At 35.3% G+C, this 18465-nt stretch overlaps 1 protein-coding gene across 1 annotated transcript; it reads right to left on the bottom strand.

Annotated features, from left to right (window-relative positions):
• Positions 1-1310: 1310 nt before the first annotated feature.
• LOC113236335 lies at positions 1311-17929 on the bottom strand. The gene is made up of 2 exons (XM_026472358.1): positions 17738-17929; positions 1311-2713 (listed from the first exon to the last, which is right to left on the bottom strand). The coding sequence occupies exon 2, from the start codon at positions 2703-2705 to the stop codon at positions 1830-1832; it is 876 nt and encodes a 291-aa protein (XP_026328143.1). The 5' UTR covers positions 2706-2713; positions 17738-17929; the 3' UTR covers positions 1311-1829.
• Positions 17930-18465: the final 536 nt, after the last annotated feature.

Raw genomic sequence — 18465 nt, 5'->3', positions numbered from 1 at the left:
TTTTATGAAAAAAAATAAAGAAAAAAAAACAAAAAAAAACAGAACAGTGGCTTTCTTAATACGTTTGAATCTTAACACTAATGAATCATTGTGAGACAGCTCTCCATGAAGTATATCACCATCCCGCTTCTTTGTCGTCCCAAACCTATACTTTCAAATTACTTTCTTGGTAATTTGAGGAGTATTGATAGCTGCAGACCGCACTTGAAATAATTTAAAATGTTGACTTTGTTTTCTATACCTATATATTTTAGAAATTTGTAAATTTATTAAACAACACTCTAACTTTTATAATAATATCAACGACATGCCTCAACGACACACTTTTAGACCACGCAATAGATTGCTTCTGCCACGATCTCAGCTACACATACTCAGCTCAAGTCCCCACTCGATGTCAGTGAGGATATTCAAGGATCTCCCGCCCATTATTAAAAACGAGGAAAAGTATTCACTGTTTGTAAATAAATTAAAATTATTAATAAATGCTATTACAATTTAAATGAATACTTTAATGACAAATAAAAACAATAATATTATAATAAATTTTAATAATAAATAAATCTTAATTATATACTATAAAGTTATGCTATTGCAATCTAATTAAATTCAAACTTTCAATTGACATAATTCTGCTTATAATATGACGATATTTCTTATTACTTTTTTTGTATTATTATTTGATAATTAACAATACTAATTAATAATTGAAACCTCGGCCTACCTCTGCACTTATTGTTATCCCTAATAAAGGGCTCATATGTGTAGCATTATTTAAATTTTAAGACATGTATGTACCATATGAATGCAATAAATATATTGAGTATTCAGTATACTAAACTCTTATAAAAGTCCATGTTCATTGGAGGTATCGAATTGTTACCACGATCAAACAAACTTAAAGAAAATTCCCCCGATCCAGCTGGATTTTATTGAACCAGCGTCATTTTCACGTAACGCGGACTGTCACTCTTGACGAAAGTCAAGTTAACACGGTACATTGCCTATAGGTAAGTCAAATTACTGAGAATACAGACTTAAATTATACAGGTATACATACTAGTAAAGTCTTAACACTATGATTTTTTCAGAAAATGAATATTTACTTAGATTTGAATCCATAAATTCGTTGATTATATAAAAAGCGTGATTTTCAAAGTAAAGTTTTAATGTTTGCTTGATGTAGCCATTTCCAAGTCAGATACACTAACTAGTAGTTTATTGTACCTATTAATTTTCATATTTACGCCCTGTTTTAACGTTTTTACTAATCTGGTTTTATTTGTTACTAGTTTATGTTTACTTCTCGTGTTATATGTATGTATGTCTGATATCTTCGCCTTACAATTATTTTTTTCATAATAACGATCTGTATCTAGACAATGAAATTACAGTCATTATTCTATATTTAACAAAGTACTCTCTAGTAGTAGAAAGTGTCAGTGGTTTAAATCCAGCTGGATCGAAAAAATGTTTCTTACAATTTGTTAAATTTTTGTATCAATTATAACCACAAACTATTATTAGACAACATCACTGTGATCACAAAGTAAGTAACTAGAGCACTTGTGGGAATCGGAACCAACGACAGTACTGCAAACACCCAGACCTGAGACAACGAACCCAGCACCTCAGAGATGGCGACAGAGACATACATACAAACTAGTTTCATAAACAATAATAGTTTTGGCAGTTTACTTAGAATGTTACTTTTCAAAATTCATCAATTTCTGATCGAACATGCGATGTTTTATATAACATTACTATATCTATTTAAGTAAATTTGAAGCCGTCCCGTATTATTTACAATTGCTGCTAAATGTTTCCATTTAACACCTTACGTCAGCATCGTTAGTCGATGTCAGTTTAAATAAGCTCTTTGACGTCGTGAACAAGAAATTATTACCATTGTCAAAAGTCATGGCACCTATGTTAGGAATATCAGCTACTCTTACCAACTTAGCGTCTAAGAAATCTCTACCTTTTACAACTTTATAAATGCCATCTATCCACCAAGCGTAGAAGTTTTCATTCAAGTCCATAGTCAATCCTCTGAAAAAGTTATTCTTTGACAAACGTACCGTTAAATCCGTCTCAAACCTATTCAAATACAAACCGCTGTTATTCAAAAAAAACATATTACCTTCTTTGTTTATTAAAAAGTTTTTTACGCTAGTGTACAAATCGTAAATTTTGAAATTATCACCTTGCTTTTTAACAATCTTACCCTCGCCATCTCTAACGAAATGTACTTCGTTTTTGTACACTACTACACTTCTAATTCTATCAGCTTTTGAGCCAAAAAAGTGCACAGTGTTAAATTTGTCGGAAACATACAAGGCGTCTCCACCTCCATAATAAATTGTTCCATTAGACTGTATAATATCAAAAGTAATCAAATTGACCGCACTTGCACCAACGACTACACCAGTTTCGTTGAAATTATCTAAATTCACATATCCAACCTTATAGTATTCTTTATCGGTAATGTTTGGTTCAAAAGCATAAAAAAGTATGTTCTTGGAACGTAGTATTCCTAATTCGGTGATAACAACGACTGTTCTAAAAGATGCTTGTAATTGTAAGAGGTGTGAAATATTGTGGCAGATGTTATCCACTTTGATGCAGGTGGGACATTGTACAGGTGGTGGTCTTATCTCCTGGGATGCAACTGCCGTGAGTCCGACGAGAAATAATAGCAGCATGGTGGTATCTGAAAATTGAAAAAAAAATACTGTTAAGAAGAAGAATTTTCAAGAAATTTAATTTACGCTTCAAATGCCAATGTAAATAAACGACAGATGCAGTTAGCCAACAAATTGCACTGTACGGCGTTAGGTACTACGCAGACGGAGCAACGTTGATATTCGAGTTTCGGTGAGTTTAGCTGCCTCTGTTGCAGGACACGCAGAGGTACAGGGTTCTGTTACATCCCCATATAGCCGGCAACATATAATAAATAAACTTGTTTAGCTATACTTTTTGCATTTCACATTTCCTATTACATTTGACGCAAATGCAATAGGAAACTAAGGGTCGTATTCTAGAACTCTACTCAATGCTCAAGTCAGGACTTGAGTATGATTTAAAGCACTGCAAATCATACTCAAGTCCTTGCCATTAGTGTCGTATTTTCAGTGCTTGAAATCATACTCAAGTCTGCTCAAGTCCTGACTTGAGCATTGAGTAGAGTACTGGAATACGGTCCTTCAAGCGTTTCCGACCAAAAGCCTCTACGTGCAGGCAGATTGGGTTTGAACGCCGTTGCGTCTCATTGTTTTTCGCCATAATTTTCCGTATTGTCAAATGTTTAATTAAAGGGTGTTTTTGGGGTAAATTTTCTTTTTTTTAAAAAGCTATTCTTGAACCGCTCCGTAACAGTTCGATTCCCGGGGGTCTACTCTCAATCTCCGTCCAACATCCGTCCGAAACAATGTCGTATAAGTAATACTCGACCAAATTAAAAAATTAGATTAAGTAAGAAGCTTCATCCGCATCAGGCGTCTTTTAGTCGGTCGAGTATTACCTACTCATTTGACTTTTCCCAACCGGCAACCGAATCATGTTGAGTTCCCCGCAGCGAGTCTTGCTCTTGCTAATGACCATGGATTCCGAAATTTATTTTAAATCACGGTAGCCGTAAAGTGGACCTTTTCTTTGCTGCAACTGGCAACGGAAATTTGTAAAAAGTTGACTGCTGCGTCAACTAAAATTGTTCCTTCGGCCCAGCACCTGAGGCTGCATTACAATTGTGTCATTCCGGTTCAGTTCAACTGTTTGAATATTGTTTTACTAACTGTCAAACTGCCGAAAGACTAACCCCCTATTTCTCTATTATAACAGCATATTACATTACATTGAAAAACAGAAAACCATTACAATCGAGTTATTTTTTGTAAGATAACTCCACTAGTTTGTTATAATTATTAATACGAAGAAAAGGTCCTTCGACCCGACAGGACTTGAACTACGACTGCGAACTACATATCGATGAAATTCTTTATGTCTGTTATAAATCTTTGTATTGGGTTTTTTCGACTTTCGACGCTTTTTTTCTGAACGTTTTACAATTTAATTAATAAGTACACCAGGTTCTAAAGAGACGTAAATGCTAAGACTAGGGTTAAGTTAGATTAGGATGAACCTTTCCGTTTCTGTCCGAAGCGCAGCGAGCGAAGCTTTCTGTGCATCAACTCGTATTGCACAACCAAAGAATGGAATTACTCGGTTGTTTTTCAACCAATGAAATATGAAACTAGCGTAAAAATACCATTCTACAGATAGTGACAGATAGTGTAAATTCTTAAATTTCGATCTGTAGTTTGAGATAATTATTGAGGTCTAAGAACGCCATGTTATATTATGGGAAAAAGGTTATAAAAAAACTGTCCAAAAACAATAAATATGCAGAATATGCAGAGCTCTAAAAAAAAGAAACACTTCTTCTTCGAAAGGCATTTCTTCGGTAAGGAAGCGACATTCCGCTTAATTATTTTGTTATTCGTGGGTATTTAACGTTTCGGTATAATACATAGGGCGCACTATAAGTTTCCGGAACTGGCCACTTTACATAAACAATATTTAAAAAGTAATTACAAAATTTGAAAATTAAATTCTTTGGCTGCTGTGCGCCGTATGATCAAAATAGACAGTCATGTGACATACCATGAGATTCGGGCATCTTTAGGCATAGGCATGAGTCAAATACAATCAATACTACACAAACATTTGGGTGTGAAAAAGCTGTGCTCTCAGTGGATCCCACACAATTTGACTGACGCTCAAAAAACGGATCGCATCACTTGGTGCAATGCCATGCTTACCATATTCAATGAAGGAGCGTCAAATTTGCTGTGGGACATAGTAACAGGTGACGAAACATGGATTTACAGTTACGATCCCAAAACAAAGCAGCAATCGAGCGTATGGGTCTTTGGAGATGAGTCGAAACCAACCAAAGTGGCGCTCGTGTAAAGTGCCTCTGAGCGGATGATTGCTTCGTTTTCTAATAAAACTGGACACGTGGCTACTGTTGCTTTGTAGAATCGTTGTACCGTAAATAGTAATTGGTACACGACCACTAGTTTGCCAGAAATTACTGACAAACTCCGTAAAAATAACCGTAAACGCCGTATTATGTACCACGATAATGCCAGTTCTCACACGGCCAGACAGACAAATGAATTTTTAAAGGTGAACAACGTTGACCTTATGAGCCATTCCGCGTACAGTCCCGACCTGGCACCTTGTGACTTTTATTTATTTCCAAAAATTAAGAACCAGTTACGCGGTCAACGATTTTCATCACCTGAAGAGACTGTCGAAGAGTATGAAAAATATATTTAGAATAGAATAGACATTTATTGCAACGCCACAACCCATAGATACAAAAAAAATGTTGATAGCACTTAGACAAGCAAAATAAAATAAAAAGATGTAATTAACAAAATTAAAATATTTAAAAAAAATAACAAAAAATAAAATAAAATAAGACAAAACAAACAAAAAACAAAAAAACTAAATATAACGACTACAAATGTTGTACTGTCACGTGTGCGGTTGTGCCGTACGCAAAAGGACTTCATTCAGCTTGTGCCTCAGCCGTAATTGACTGTGTTTCAGAGATTGTCACGGAGGAGTGGCATAAATGTTTTCAAAATTGGTTCATTCGTATGAAAAAGTGCATTAACACCATTGACTTACAATTATATGGACGTCGGGTCCGCGCTAAAAAGTGTCCGAACTTATAGGGCGTTAAAATCGTATACAGAGCGTCATTCACGCTTTAGTCTTCGTTTGTTCGACTGACAGCGAAGCAAGCAAAATTAGACAGTACTGCGATGACATTACAATTTAAATTCAACGTCATTAATCGTCAATGTCATTACGTTTAAATAGGTTGACCTGGGACATTTTTTTCGTGGTTTTTGTATTAGACCCGTCGTCCATTTATTTGTAAGTCAATGCCCTTTAATTAAATATTTGACACTACGGAAAATTATAGCGAACAACAACGTATCGCGATGGCGTTCAAACTCAATCACACTAACGGAGAATATTTTGAGAAACAATGAATTCATTTCTGACAATAGTATTTTTTAGTTATTCATTCCGGAAACTTATATTGCGCCCACGTAATAAAAGTGTATTTCTTTAATAGTTTAGACGAAAGTAAAAGTTTTTTACTTTTCAAACGATAATTACTGTTGTTTTTTTGGATATTTCACTGAACTGTAGTTTTATTATCAATGCTTTGTTTATTTTTCCGTTATAGAACAAGAAATTACTTCCAACCCTATTTTTAAATAATTTTTTAACCAACTTCAAAAAAGGAGGAGAATCTCAATTCGACTGCATATTTTTTTTTGTATGTATGTTACGTGATAACTCCAGTATTTGTGCACCGATTTTCGTGATTCTTTTTTTTTTTTGTTGGAAAGAAGGTACCTCCATAACTCCCATTTCATTTTGAAGAAAATCATTCACCTCTAAGGGTCGTATTCTAGAACTCTACTCAATGCTCAAGTCAGGATTTGAGTATGGTTTAAAGCATTCGAAATCATACTCAAGTCCCTGCCATTAGGGTCGTATTTCCAGTGCTTGTGTTTCAATTGCAATCCTGACTTGAGCATTGAGTAGAGTTCTAGAATAAGACCATAAGAGTGGCTGTTGTGTGTGTGGCTGGATTCATTTTTATAAATAGCGCCTAAATTTTTTTATAAGGAGCAATTATTTTAATGGTTGATTTTGCTAATCTCTAATTCAAGGCGTTTTTCTCTCTCAATATACTTTGAGTAGTGAGAACCGATTTTTATTATCTCCTGTGTCAAGTTCCGTATAGTGGCAAACTAGGGGATGAATCTTGGTTTGCGCACTTTCCGGTAACCGATTTCAAAAAAACTTGACAAAAAGATGTAATTCCACGTACTTTTGAGGTCGGTGTTTTTAGTACTCTGTACTGAGATTATCTATCAAATCGATGACTCAATCTGTTCTTAGCCCTTTACCTCACCTAATGGCAAATTTTCAAACAGTGTCACTCTACCGACCCTTAGCGTATATGAGAAGGGCACTATAACCTATGCACGCACAGGAACCTCTTGAGTTCAGAGTCTGACCCCAGATCAGCCAGTGTACTGTAGTGGGTTGTCACAGACCTCTGTCACTTGACTTCATCCGGTTCTTCGAGAGGCCAGTGCCTCGGGTGAGCCGCCCTGGGTGCACGTACAGTACCAGGTACCTTAGTTGTAGACACGCTCACTTCCCGTTGCGCATTACACTACTAGCGGTTGCCACCGCTAAGCCGTCGACTCTAAGTCCACTACCAAATTTCCTCATTGGTGGCGGAGCTGTAAGGCACGCTCAATTTCTGACGCTGAAAAACGACGTCTCTCCAGTTCCCAATAACCTAAGCAGCTGAAGGGACTTGAGGATATCTAGCTTATACTCTACTAGCTCTCCGGGCTAGTGCCGGAGATGCCAGTCACAGTGTCCTGCGATAATGTCCGGACGTAGCTTCCAACTTAAAGGGCAACTCACGTGCCCCGCGTGTCTCCTCACTTCAGGCCCTCTACTAGACGCGCTAGCTGCTCACGAGACAGACGCCCCGGCCACACACTACCGGGGCAGACATGTCCGTCTCTGCAGCTAACCACTTTCCCCAGCGAGTCCATACCCAAGTCCGGGTCAACCAGAGAGCAAAGACATATCACTGGCGGAGGGCTTGGCCCGGACGCCCGCTGTACCCTGGTTTTGCCGTCAAGCTCTCCCGAAAACCCTATCTCTCAGGTCAGGAGATAGGAATTCTCGGAGTGTCAAAGGATACATTCAAACAGTAACGAAGAAACAATGCACTTAACAAACGGACATAAAAAACTCAACTAGGGCACAGTAGAATCGATGGCATGCCACTGGGCGTTCATATTTAATATTAAAGTAAATTGTAAATAGCTGTTGCGTGAGAATGTAAAAAGAATATATTAATGTAGATATAGCGAAGGATGTGCGTAGGGAACGTAGCTTAAGCAGGTTCGAAGTCTCGGCCTACCCAATTGACATAGCTATGACATAATAATACATACATATGTATACACAGGGTGTGTCAGGGCAATAGGACACGAAGGGAAAGTACTTTTGTATTATAGGTAGCTACTAATCTACAACATACTAAATTATATTACTGCATTCAAAGATTTTTTAAAAGTTGCTTGCTTCACCTAGCAATCAAACCGACCAAAATTAAATACTAAATTTGACACTGGCTAACGATTAATCTTTATTTTTAATAATATTAATTACGCACACACTCATAGCCCCGCACAAAGGAAACTCTGTATCGCACACACATAGACAATTACACATTATATCCAAACTCACGAGACAAATAAATGTAGGCCTTACAAATATTTCTCTCGGCCCGGACGTCGAACCCGAGGCCTCTGCGTGGCAGTCCAGCATGGTAACCGTTCGGCCACAATGGCAGTTACATTATTTAAAATAGGTACTTTCCCTCCGTGGCGCACGCATATCCGTGTGTCACGCTGTATAAAGACGACATAGACACCAGAATAGAACAAGAAATGCTTCAATGGTTTGGTCATGTAGAAAAAAATTATGTTAATAGATTAACGAAACAAATTTATAGAGCTATGTGGTTGGAAATGTGGGGAGAGATAGATTTCGACATATACGTATCTTGGAAATGGAGAAATGTAACTAAAATTGTTTGTGTATGTGTGTTACAATTTATAACAGAGTACCAAATGGCGTTAAAGACTTGCCTATTAAATTATTTCAAACAAAATTAATCGAATGGTTGAAAGATAAAGTATATTCTACTAGACTAGAAATCCGCGGGTAATAGGTCCCCGATTCTACGAACATCTACCCACAGACCTGAAAAGTGTTAGAAACGATGCAACGTTTTGTACCCGACTAAAAAACCTTTTATTGGATATTGAATTGTACAGTGTCGATGAGTTTCTTTTGAAACAATTTTAATTTTATTTTATTCGACAAGCAGTAGTTATACTACTTTATTTTATATTCATTATTATTATTATAATTTTATTACTGACGATCATAGTTATCCCTTGACATTGTATTTCCAATTGTAATATTGTGACATTGATAACATGAAATAAACGATTCTATTCTATTCTATTATATTATGCATTTAGGATTTTTTTCAATAAGTATTGAAATGAATTGAAGTACGTATGACTATTATTACTGATTTATTACAACGTTATATTAATTAATATATTAGATATACTTTTAAATTAATGTAATCATGTGATGACCAATTTTTCGATAGTATAGTAATAGAATATTTTCTGGCGAAACATATTTGTAGTTATTCTGCTATTTGTTATATTGACCACCATGTTTCCAGCAAAGAGTGGCGAAAGACTGTCAGTTAAGCTTCACGATCGCTACCTATCCCAGTGGAATACACGCGTGAAGGTAAATAACATCGGTGTTTTGTTAAAAGGGCGCAAGAGCCGTTTCGAAAAAATTCAGAGGAACATGCTTTCGTTTTAAAATATTTACGTCCAGTAGTAACTTCAATTTTAAAACTGAAACTATTAAAACCAAAATTTAATTTTAAAACAGAACGTCAATGTTTTAAAACAGTCGTTAAAACCTAAAATATATCCCTGAAATTTATTTTCGAAATGGCGTGTTCGCCCTTTCTACAAAAAACTGACGATATAATATGTTTATTCAAGTAAGAAAACAAAGGAAAACAATGTCCGCTTCTATTTATATGGCAAATGGCATTGGAGCGGAATTCCCTGCCTGAAGACTTGTTCCCTGAACGATATAACTTGACCTTTTCAAGGCGAGAGTATATAGGCATTATTTAAGAGTAAATGCTCCATTATCGACCTCACGTCACTTTCCAGCAAGAGAGATGGAGGTCAAATGCGCACTTATTTTTTTTAATAAAAAAGCAGCTATTTTGGATTGTTTGTTTTTATTTATTTAAATACGAGACTTACGAAAATAGTTTATGAAATATGTAAATTAGTGTACGTCGTTACAAGATCCCTGAATCATCCTAGATTATTTTTAGTACAGTGGATCTCGTAAAATAATAATAACCTCGAACGAATTGTCTACGGTTTTTAAATCGGCTAAGGGCGTGTTCCCATTACGTCGCAACGTTTTGAATTATCATTGGACAACTGTCGATCTAGTGGGAACGCCCACTAGATCGCGACGACAATTTATCGGTTCACGGCAGCCTTGTCACCTTGTCGTTTTTTTTTATAAATTATAAGTGCGCATTTGACCTCCATCTCACCTGCATACATACCAGGTGAGATGGAGGCATACACACCTAAATAATGCCTATTCACTCTCGCCTTGAAAAGGCTCAAGTTATAATGTTCAGAGAACAAGTCTGCAGGCAGGGAATTCCACTCCATAGCCGTTCGCCATATAAATGTGGCAGCATAACGCTTCGTGCGAAGCTTGCAATATCCACAACATAAGGGTGGAAGCCAAGCCTACACCTAGTCCCCCGGTGATGGAAAGGGGAAGGCGGAATTAAATCGTTTGCACGACAAAATCGTTTAAAGTTGCGATTATCTATCGTCACATGACGTTTTATTTATCGTCCGACGACTGTCGTTCTAGCTCTTCCCGTTATCGCGACAATCTACCGTTGTAACTAGAGGTGGGCGTTTAAACGAAAAGTACTTAAAAAGTCTGCATTTTTAAAATAAGCGCATAAACACGCTTTTTATTTTAAGCGTAAGCGTTGGTCACAGGCCAGTTCTATAGATACTCAATAATTTCATTTTTTAAAACGTGCCTAAGTTTCAACTAGCGCCATCTATGATTCCTAAACAAATTAATTCAATATAACGTTGCAAGCTTTTTTTAAACATAAAGTCTATGCGCTTAAACGTTTTTTTAAACGACTTTTTAAGCGTCAAACTAAAAAGCGTTTAAGTGAAAAGCGCTTTTACAAGCACGCTTTTTAAACGTACGTTTTCTCATTAAAAAATAAGCAGTTTTTTCCATTTCAACGGTTAACAACTACAAAAGTTAAACAACTTATGTTTTTAAATGTTTTTAAACGCCAATGAACAAAATGTTAATATAGTAATGTTGTGTTAAAAATATAACTTATAATAATCTTAAAACCTTTAGTGGTCTACTCTTGCGTTTCGCTATTAACACAACAACGTTGCAAGCTTTTTTAACATAAAAGTCTATGCAATTAAACGTTTTCTAAACGATTTTGTTAGCTTCAAACTTAAAAGCGTTTAAAAAAGCACGCTTTTTAAAAAAAACCATAACGTTTAAACGTTTCAAAAAATAAGCAGTTTTTCCCATCTCTAGTTGTAACGACAAAAAAGTCGTGAACGACAGTTGATCGTGCATGTGAACAATTTCATTTAAATATACAAACCATGATACTTTAAACTGCACGACTATCTGTCGTCGCGACATAATGGAAACGCGTCCTTAAACTCTGATGGTCCACCTATGCGATGGAAAGTTGTAACCGCAAGTAAAAATATCAGGATGCGTAAAACGTTTATAATAAATGTATTGGGCTGCAATTGAAACCAACGGGGAAATGTTGATTAAACTATAGCGGTGTAGCAAAAACATCACACGGTAATCGTACTCCTTTTAACTCACGATCCTCTTTAATCAAGTCAATAAGTGGCATTGTGTGTGAGGGCGCTGGTGGAGTTCTGTAGGACAGTAATGTAGCCAGGAGAGTAGTTAGGCAGAGTAGTAGTACTTTCCGCAGCCAGCAGTTCAAAGTTCAAAAGGGTGAAAAAACTAGTGGTAATAAATCCAGTTTTATAAATATTTATTCCAGTTATAACAATATTTATGATCTTTAAAATGTTTATCGTACAAGAGATTTTTAGTAACTGGTAAAGGGCTCAAAAAAATGACAATTCAAAACTTAAATTTAAACACGAGTGGCCAGGAACCGGAGAAAGGCCATAAAAAGGTGGGACGACGATGTAAAGAGGTCACATCGTCACATGTGTATTAATAAAGAATTTATTTATTAACACTTGCTTTTTTAACACTTGTTGCTTATAGAATAGCCTTGCTAGTATTGTTGCTTATACAATAGCCGACAATATTCTTAAAAATCTGTGCAGTAAGCGCCATCTAGTTCATTTGTTTGTTATCACTAGATATCAGCAGCCCCAAATCTAGGCGGGGGCAAACGGCACCTGGCCCGGGCGACAGGCTCAGGGAGCGCCAAAATCATAATGATATGCGCCTAGCATCCAGCAAACGTTGTTCAATCAAACGCCAAGTTGGTTTTTGAACACCTCCTTACTTGATTTATGAACGTATCATTTAGGCGATTTTTGAACGTTTGATTGTCTATTGTTTTTCGTGAATATATATGTCCTATACATTGACTTACAATTATATGGATGTCGGGTCCGCGCTAAAAAGTGTCCGAACTTATAGGGAGTTAAAATCGTATACAGAGCGTATAAGTATCATTCCCGCTTTAGTCTTCGTTTGTTCGACTGACAGCGAAGCAAGCAAAATTAGACAGTACTGCGATGACACTACAATTTAAATTCAACGTTTTAGCTTTTTCATATTCCTTTACATGTCACTACGTTTAAATAGGTTGACTTGGGACATTTTTTTCGTGATTTTTGTATTAGACCCGTCGTCCATTTATTTGTAAGTCAATGGTCCTATACTTAATTTTATTCATCACCCAAATTAAAAAGTTAGCTAATAAACAATAAAGATCAAGAAAAGCAAATTTATTAAAGGGTTCTTATTCTCCCGATCACCAAAAATACCACTTATTTGTGAGTTTTTTAACAATTTATCACAAATTATGAAGAGAGGGAGCGCCACTATCAAATTTCTGCCCCGGTTAGAAAAAATCGTAAATCCGGGGCTGGATATTAGAATAGCTTTAGTAAATTGCAAAACAAATTACTTACAAAAATAGCTATTTCGTACTCATAGCGACATCTGATTTACCAATAAGTACTAAATACCCGACTACGCTGTCTTATACCGCGATTATAAGTCTCTCTTCAACTATTGGTCCATGATATTAACTATTTATTATACCCTGCAATATCAATCAGCATGATAAAAACAGTTATCAAGTTTATCGACATCTTTATTATTCCGTAGCGGGGTTTACGCCCCTTAGCAACGGGAACACAACAAGGGTGTAAGGAAGGGAGGAGACATAGTTTCATAGTAAAGGTAATGGAGAGGTTTGAAATTGCGGTAAAATTGAATGTGTGTATTCAGTTCCTGTCATATTTCAACTTGAGACCGTATTCGTGATAACATCTAGTTTTATAATTATATCATTAAAATTGACAAATATCACCGCGTTCAAATTACTCATTGATTTACTTAATGCATTTGTGCAGGCTCATGTGAAAGTATTAATAATTCTATATTCTATTTGTTAAAAAACCACCCCCAAAAGTTTGTGGAATTACATATGACGTAATGTAAAAATTTGCTAAGTTTTATTGAAAACGGTCAATCTGTGAAATCCAAGAAACCGGATTCATCCTAAGCTAAGCTACTAATCTTACAGTGCAATAGTGCGTTTTTTTTTTGTTTCTGGGTTATCAATATCATGTTCTCATTGATTCTAACATACAAAAGAATCTTTATGTCCCTGCAAAAATTTTACTTTTGTGGTAAGAACAATGAAAAAATGACGGGTTTTTGTAGTTACAGTTTTTGACAAATTAATTTTTAATTTAAAGTATTATTACGTTTTAAGTTTCTTAATCCTTTGTTGCTTGATTAAACTGATAGCTCTATAGCCAGTGCTAAACAAATAGATAAGTAAGAACAATGAAAAGTTAAATTTTCAAATTTTCGGGTTTCTCTTTGTCTCAATCGCGCAAGGTTCCTGTATCGCACGCAATAGAGTGTCTGTGTAAAGCCCGCTGTTATTTAAATACCAGTATGTATCTATGTAAATAGGCAGCTATGTAAATACCATATGAAAGCTATAAAATCAAAGTTTCAAGGGTATAACTACTCGTTTCTTCGTAGGTACTTGTTGTTAAAATACTGTGAAACTATAGCTGCCTCTGTGGCCAAACGGTTACCATGCTGGACTGTCACGCAGAGGTCTCGGGTTCGATTCCCGGGCCAGGAGAAATATTTGTTTGGCCTACATTTATTTCTCTCGTGAGTTTAGGTGTAATTTGTGGTTGTCTATGTGTATGTTCATGGCACCCGCGATACAGGGTTTCCCTAGTGTGGGGCTATGTGTGCGTTATTATAAAAAAATCGAAAATTTGATATTTAAGCGCGTAACTTACAATTTTAATTTTTAAAATACTAACCAACCTAGAAGTACTAGATTATATTAACATCATAAATAACAACTGTTGCCCTGTGACTTTTGACAAAACATGATAAATTTACCAAAAAATATATTTGCGTCTATTATACGTCGTCGCAATATAATGTCGTGCGCCTGGTGGCAAGCGACATGCCTGTCCATTACAGTTGCAGTGCCGCTCTGAGCTTGAAACTTGAAACTTCGAACTGTTATTGTATCAACACTGCACTAGGTTCCTTCGCGTTTGGATTCCACTTTTCATTTTACGTCAGATGAAGTGGAGCCATCTGCCTGTCAGGTATAAAAAAAAATCACAAAGATCTAAGGCACTGCCACTAAATTGAAATTCAAATTCAAAATAATCTTTATTTCATAGGTAAGCATTATTACACTTGAAATCGTCACAATAGTTAAACTGTACCGCTCATTCTTAAGGCAGATTCCCCTGAGAACAATGAGCAAGAAACTCTAGGGGTTGCTCTTTGTAAATAACATTTACAATATTTTTTTTTTTATTTGAAACATCAGAGATCGAGACTACCTCCATGAGCTAAACGTGTTACTACCACGGATTTTTGTCATCCAAGTACGCAGAAGTTGTATAATAACCTTTAGTATAAAGTTTTTGTTTCACTATAGTTTTAAACCTCGTGAAAGGCAAATTTTGTATATCAACCGGAATCTTGTTATAGAAGCGTACATTGCCCCTTAAATGATTTTTGACTTTGTGAAGACGACTATCAAGAAAAGCTAGTTTATTTTTATTCCTCGTATTAATGTTATGTCTGTCACTATTTTTCATAAAGAAATTACTATTCCTTTTAACATAAATTACATTTTCATAAATGTACTGTGAGGCTAGTGTAAGAATGTTAATTTCCTTAAACTTATCTCTCAAAGATACTTTGGGGCCCAGATTGTAAGTTGCCCTAACTGCACGTTTCTGCAGGACAAAGATTCTATTGATATCGGCGGCATTACTGCTATACTGAACGTCGAAACGCAGTAATACTCACATTACTGCTTGGTCGCAGAAATACTTAAGGTGGCAGTACTTCCCTGGACGAACTCTTTTACAAGGACCTCTACTGCTACTAATATGATGTTAGTTATATAATGCAATTATTATTATAATTTTACAAGTAAATGTAAAGAATTTGCCCTTGAACTGCCAGAAATATATATATATATATATATTGAAGTTTATATGCTAGTATAGTCAACAGTGCGTGAACATTATTACACTTACATTTCAAATTCAACCATATAATGTACCTAACCTAGCAACTCATATCGTACAATAATAATAATTGTTGTTTTTTTTCTTTTCTTTTATTTAATTTATTTTTATAACGAAGTTGAATAATATTAAACTACACTATCTAAAAGTGATAATTGAACATGATAATTCAAAATCTAACACGGTTTCTTAACCTGTGGTCCATGGTCCCCTAAGAGGTCCGTGTAATGAACACCTGGGGGTTCATGGTGAGCTTACCTAACATAAGAAATGCGAATTGGTATACAATATGTTATGGTCAAATAGGTACTGAGCGAGACGCGCGTCAATGCGACCCAAGAGCATTTCTTCTTCTTCATCATTTCGGAAAGGGTCCGTGGTCTTTTTGAAATTTTGAGAGGCCCATGACTAGAAAAAGGTTCAGAAACCCTAATCTCTAAAGCTTTTACTATACACGGTAATAGTAAAATACTACCAACCTAGACTATATTACTGTTACAACTGTAACAACTTTTGTTGCATGACTTTTGATAATTCATTTCAAGTTTACTTTCGTACAAAAATAAAAAAAATATTTAAATAAATCGCACTGAACGGTGATAACTCTGTGCGGTAACAAAAGACAACAGGGGTCGTCGGGGAGGAAGCTTGCACGTTTAAACTTACTATCAAATACAGAATTTAATAGTATCAGATTCTAATAGTAGTAGAGCTCCTTGTGAAAGAGTTTGTTTGAAGGGTAAAGGCGCTGGTGAAATTACAGGCAGATGGGGCTTGTCAACTTATGTCTCAGGGTGACGGGCGCAGTGGCAATGCCCCTCAGATCTTTGCTATTCGAAGCTCTGAGTAGCACTGAGACTGTTATGGACAGGCGTGTAGATCACCATTATTTTTGGTAAAATGTCCATGATTTGTAAAAAGTTAGTGTTTATTATAGTCCTAAGAGTTATATTATAATTAGATTAATTTATTATAAGATCGAACACTTAGAAAAGATGCCTTCGAATCCGGCCGGATCGAAGGAATAATTATAACAAACTAGTGGAGTAATTTCCAAAAAAAATAATTGAATATCATTGTGGTGAAACATTCTGACATTCAATAAAAAATTCACCGTGTATATTATCAAAACTTTTATTATACTATAAGAAAATGTAATTTTATGTCTATTATAGTACCGATATGAACAATATTTTTTTTGTGAATTAGATCATTTCTGTATATAATTGTTTTTCAATTTATACATATATATATATATGTATCCATTGAGCAGCATTTGAATTACGTGTAATACAAACACGTATTTAGAATTTTTATTTCAAATACTCTCATGGCGTTCGGTTTTGAAATAAATGAGGTCAAAATACCGTATTTTTTTTATATTTTAAATACTTGTAAGAAAGTAAATTGTAATTTGTATCTTAAATAAGACATGCCACTACGTATGTCATTCAACCCTGCGTATATCTATCAAATGATTGTTGAGTAAACAGATCGTTTAAATCCTTAATTTATGCTTAAGGTCAGTTTATACATCTTGTATTTATTATTGTTATATGTTTATTTATTTAAAAATTAAAAAGATTTGGTGTTTAAGAAGGAATTGTTGATTACAACTTACGACAATAATTTGTACTATAACATTTATATTAATAATTATATTTTGTGATGTATGTAATATAATTTATTTTGAGTTTTCAAGTGATAGCTGATACTTTTCGCATCCTACTTTAAACAAATGACTTTTGTTTTTCATTTTAGAATTCAGCAAGTTTTTTTTTATTATTATATCACTTTTTTGTTAAAATATCCGACCTCAAAAATATTATTAAAATCAATTAACTGAAAGTGGGTGAAATCTCATAAACCTGATTTTTGAATTTTCCATTTTTAAGAGGTGGAATATTTTCTTCAAATTTTAAAGCAGCCACTACTGAGGCACTCCCTTTCTAATAAAAAAGAATCATCAAAATCGGTTCACAAATGTCGGAGAAATAACGTAACACACACACACACAAAATAATATAGTCAAATTGAACCTCCACCTTTTTTTGAAAATAGACGTACGCTTGACTAAAAATATTAGAATAATAACTGTAAAAGCAATAAAAGAAAACAATAATGACCGCACTAGAAATCACAGAACATACCTTTTCAAATAAAATCACTGAACACCATTTCAGCACACGTATAATTGAAATCACTCCTCACATACGATTTTATTGTTTTTAAATAAAGCTGGGAATAAAAAAACTCGTAGTTGAGTCGCGCGATCGTAATGTACTGAGTAGCACGCGCCCCGTGGCAGTTAAATAGAGAACTGTAACAGCGTGTGAACACGGAAGGGCGTAGAGTTACTATGCTCACTATCTTATTTAAATTATAGAGGGTTACCCCTCCCCTTAAAAATAACCGAGGCCTGCACTGCAACTGTGGACAAGTGGGTGTGAAAATGTAATTGACGATATATGATTTATTTATTTGAGGTTGATATTAATGCGAGGTTTATTTAGAACAGCTAAAATATGTTATAGGTTTTATCTACGAATTTGGTAAATATATTTTACACAATTTTATGCATGCGAATCATGAACCATAAAAGAAGACCTCAGAAAGAAATTTGAAGCGTTCGAAATGTGGTGCTATCGTAGAATGCTCTGCATTAGTTGAACGGACAAGGGCACGAATGTCGATGTCCTTAAACGTATGGTGAAAAAAGTGGAGTTGGTACGCACTGGTTGGTAGGTTGCCTATTTGGGCCATGTAATGCGACTTGACAGATATCATCTATTGCATACCATAATGATGGACAAAGCAGTTGGGAAGTGGAAAGCTGGAAAAAGGAAAATGTCATGGCTTCGTAATATCAGGGAGTGGA

The sequence above is a fragment of the Hyposmocoma kahamanoa genome, unplaced genomic scaffold (assembly GCF_003589595.1).
Source record: "Hyposmocoma kahamanoa isolate Upper Pololo Valley unplaced genomic scaffold, ASM358959v1 91, whole genome shotgun sequence".
NCBI lineage: Eukaryota > Metazoa > Arthropoda > Insecta > Lepidoptera > Cosmopterigidae > Hyposmocoma > Hyposmocoma kahamanoa.
This window is presented reverse-complemented; position numbering and strand designations above follow the sequence as displayed.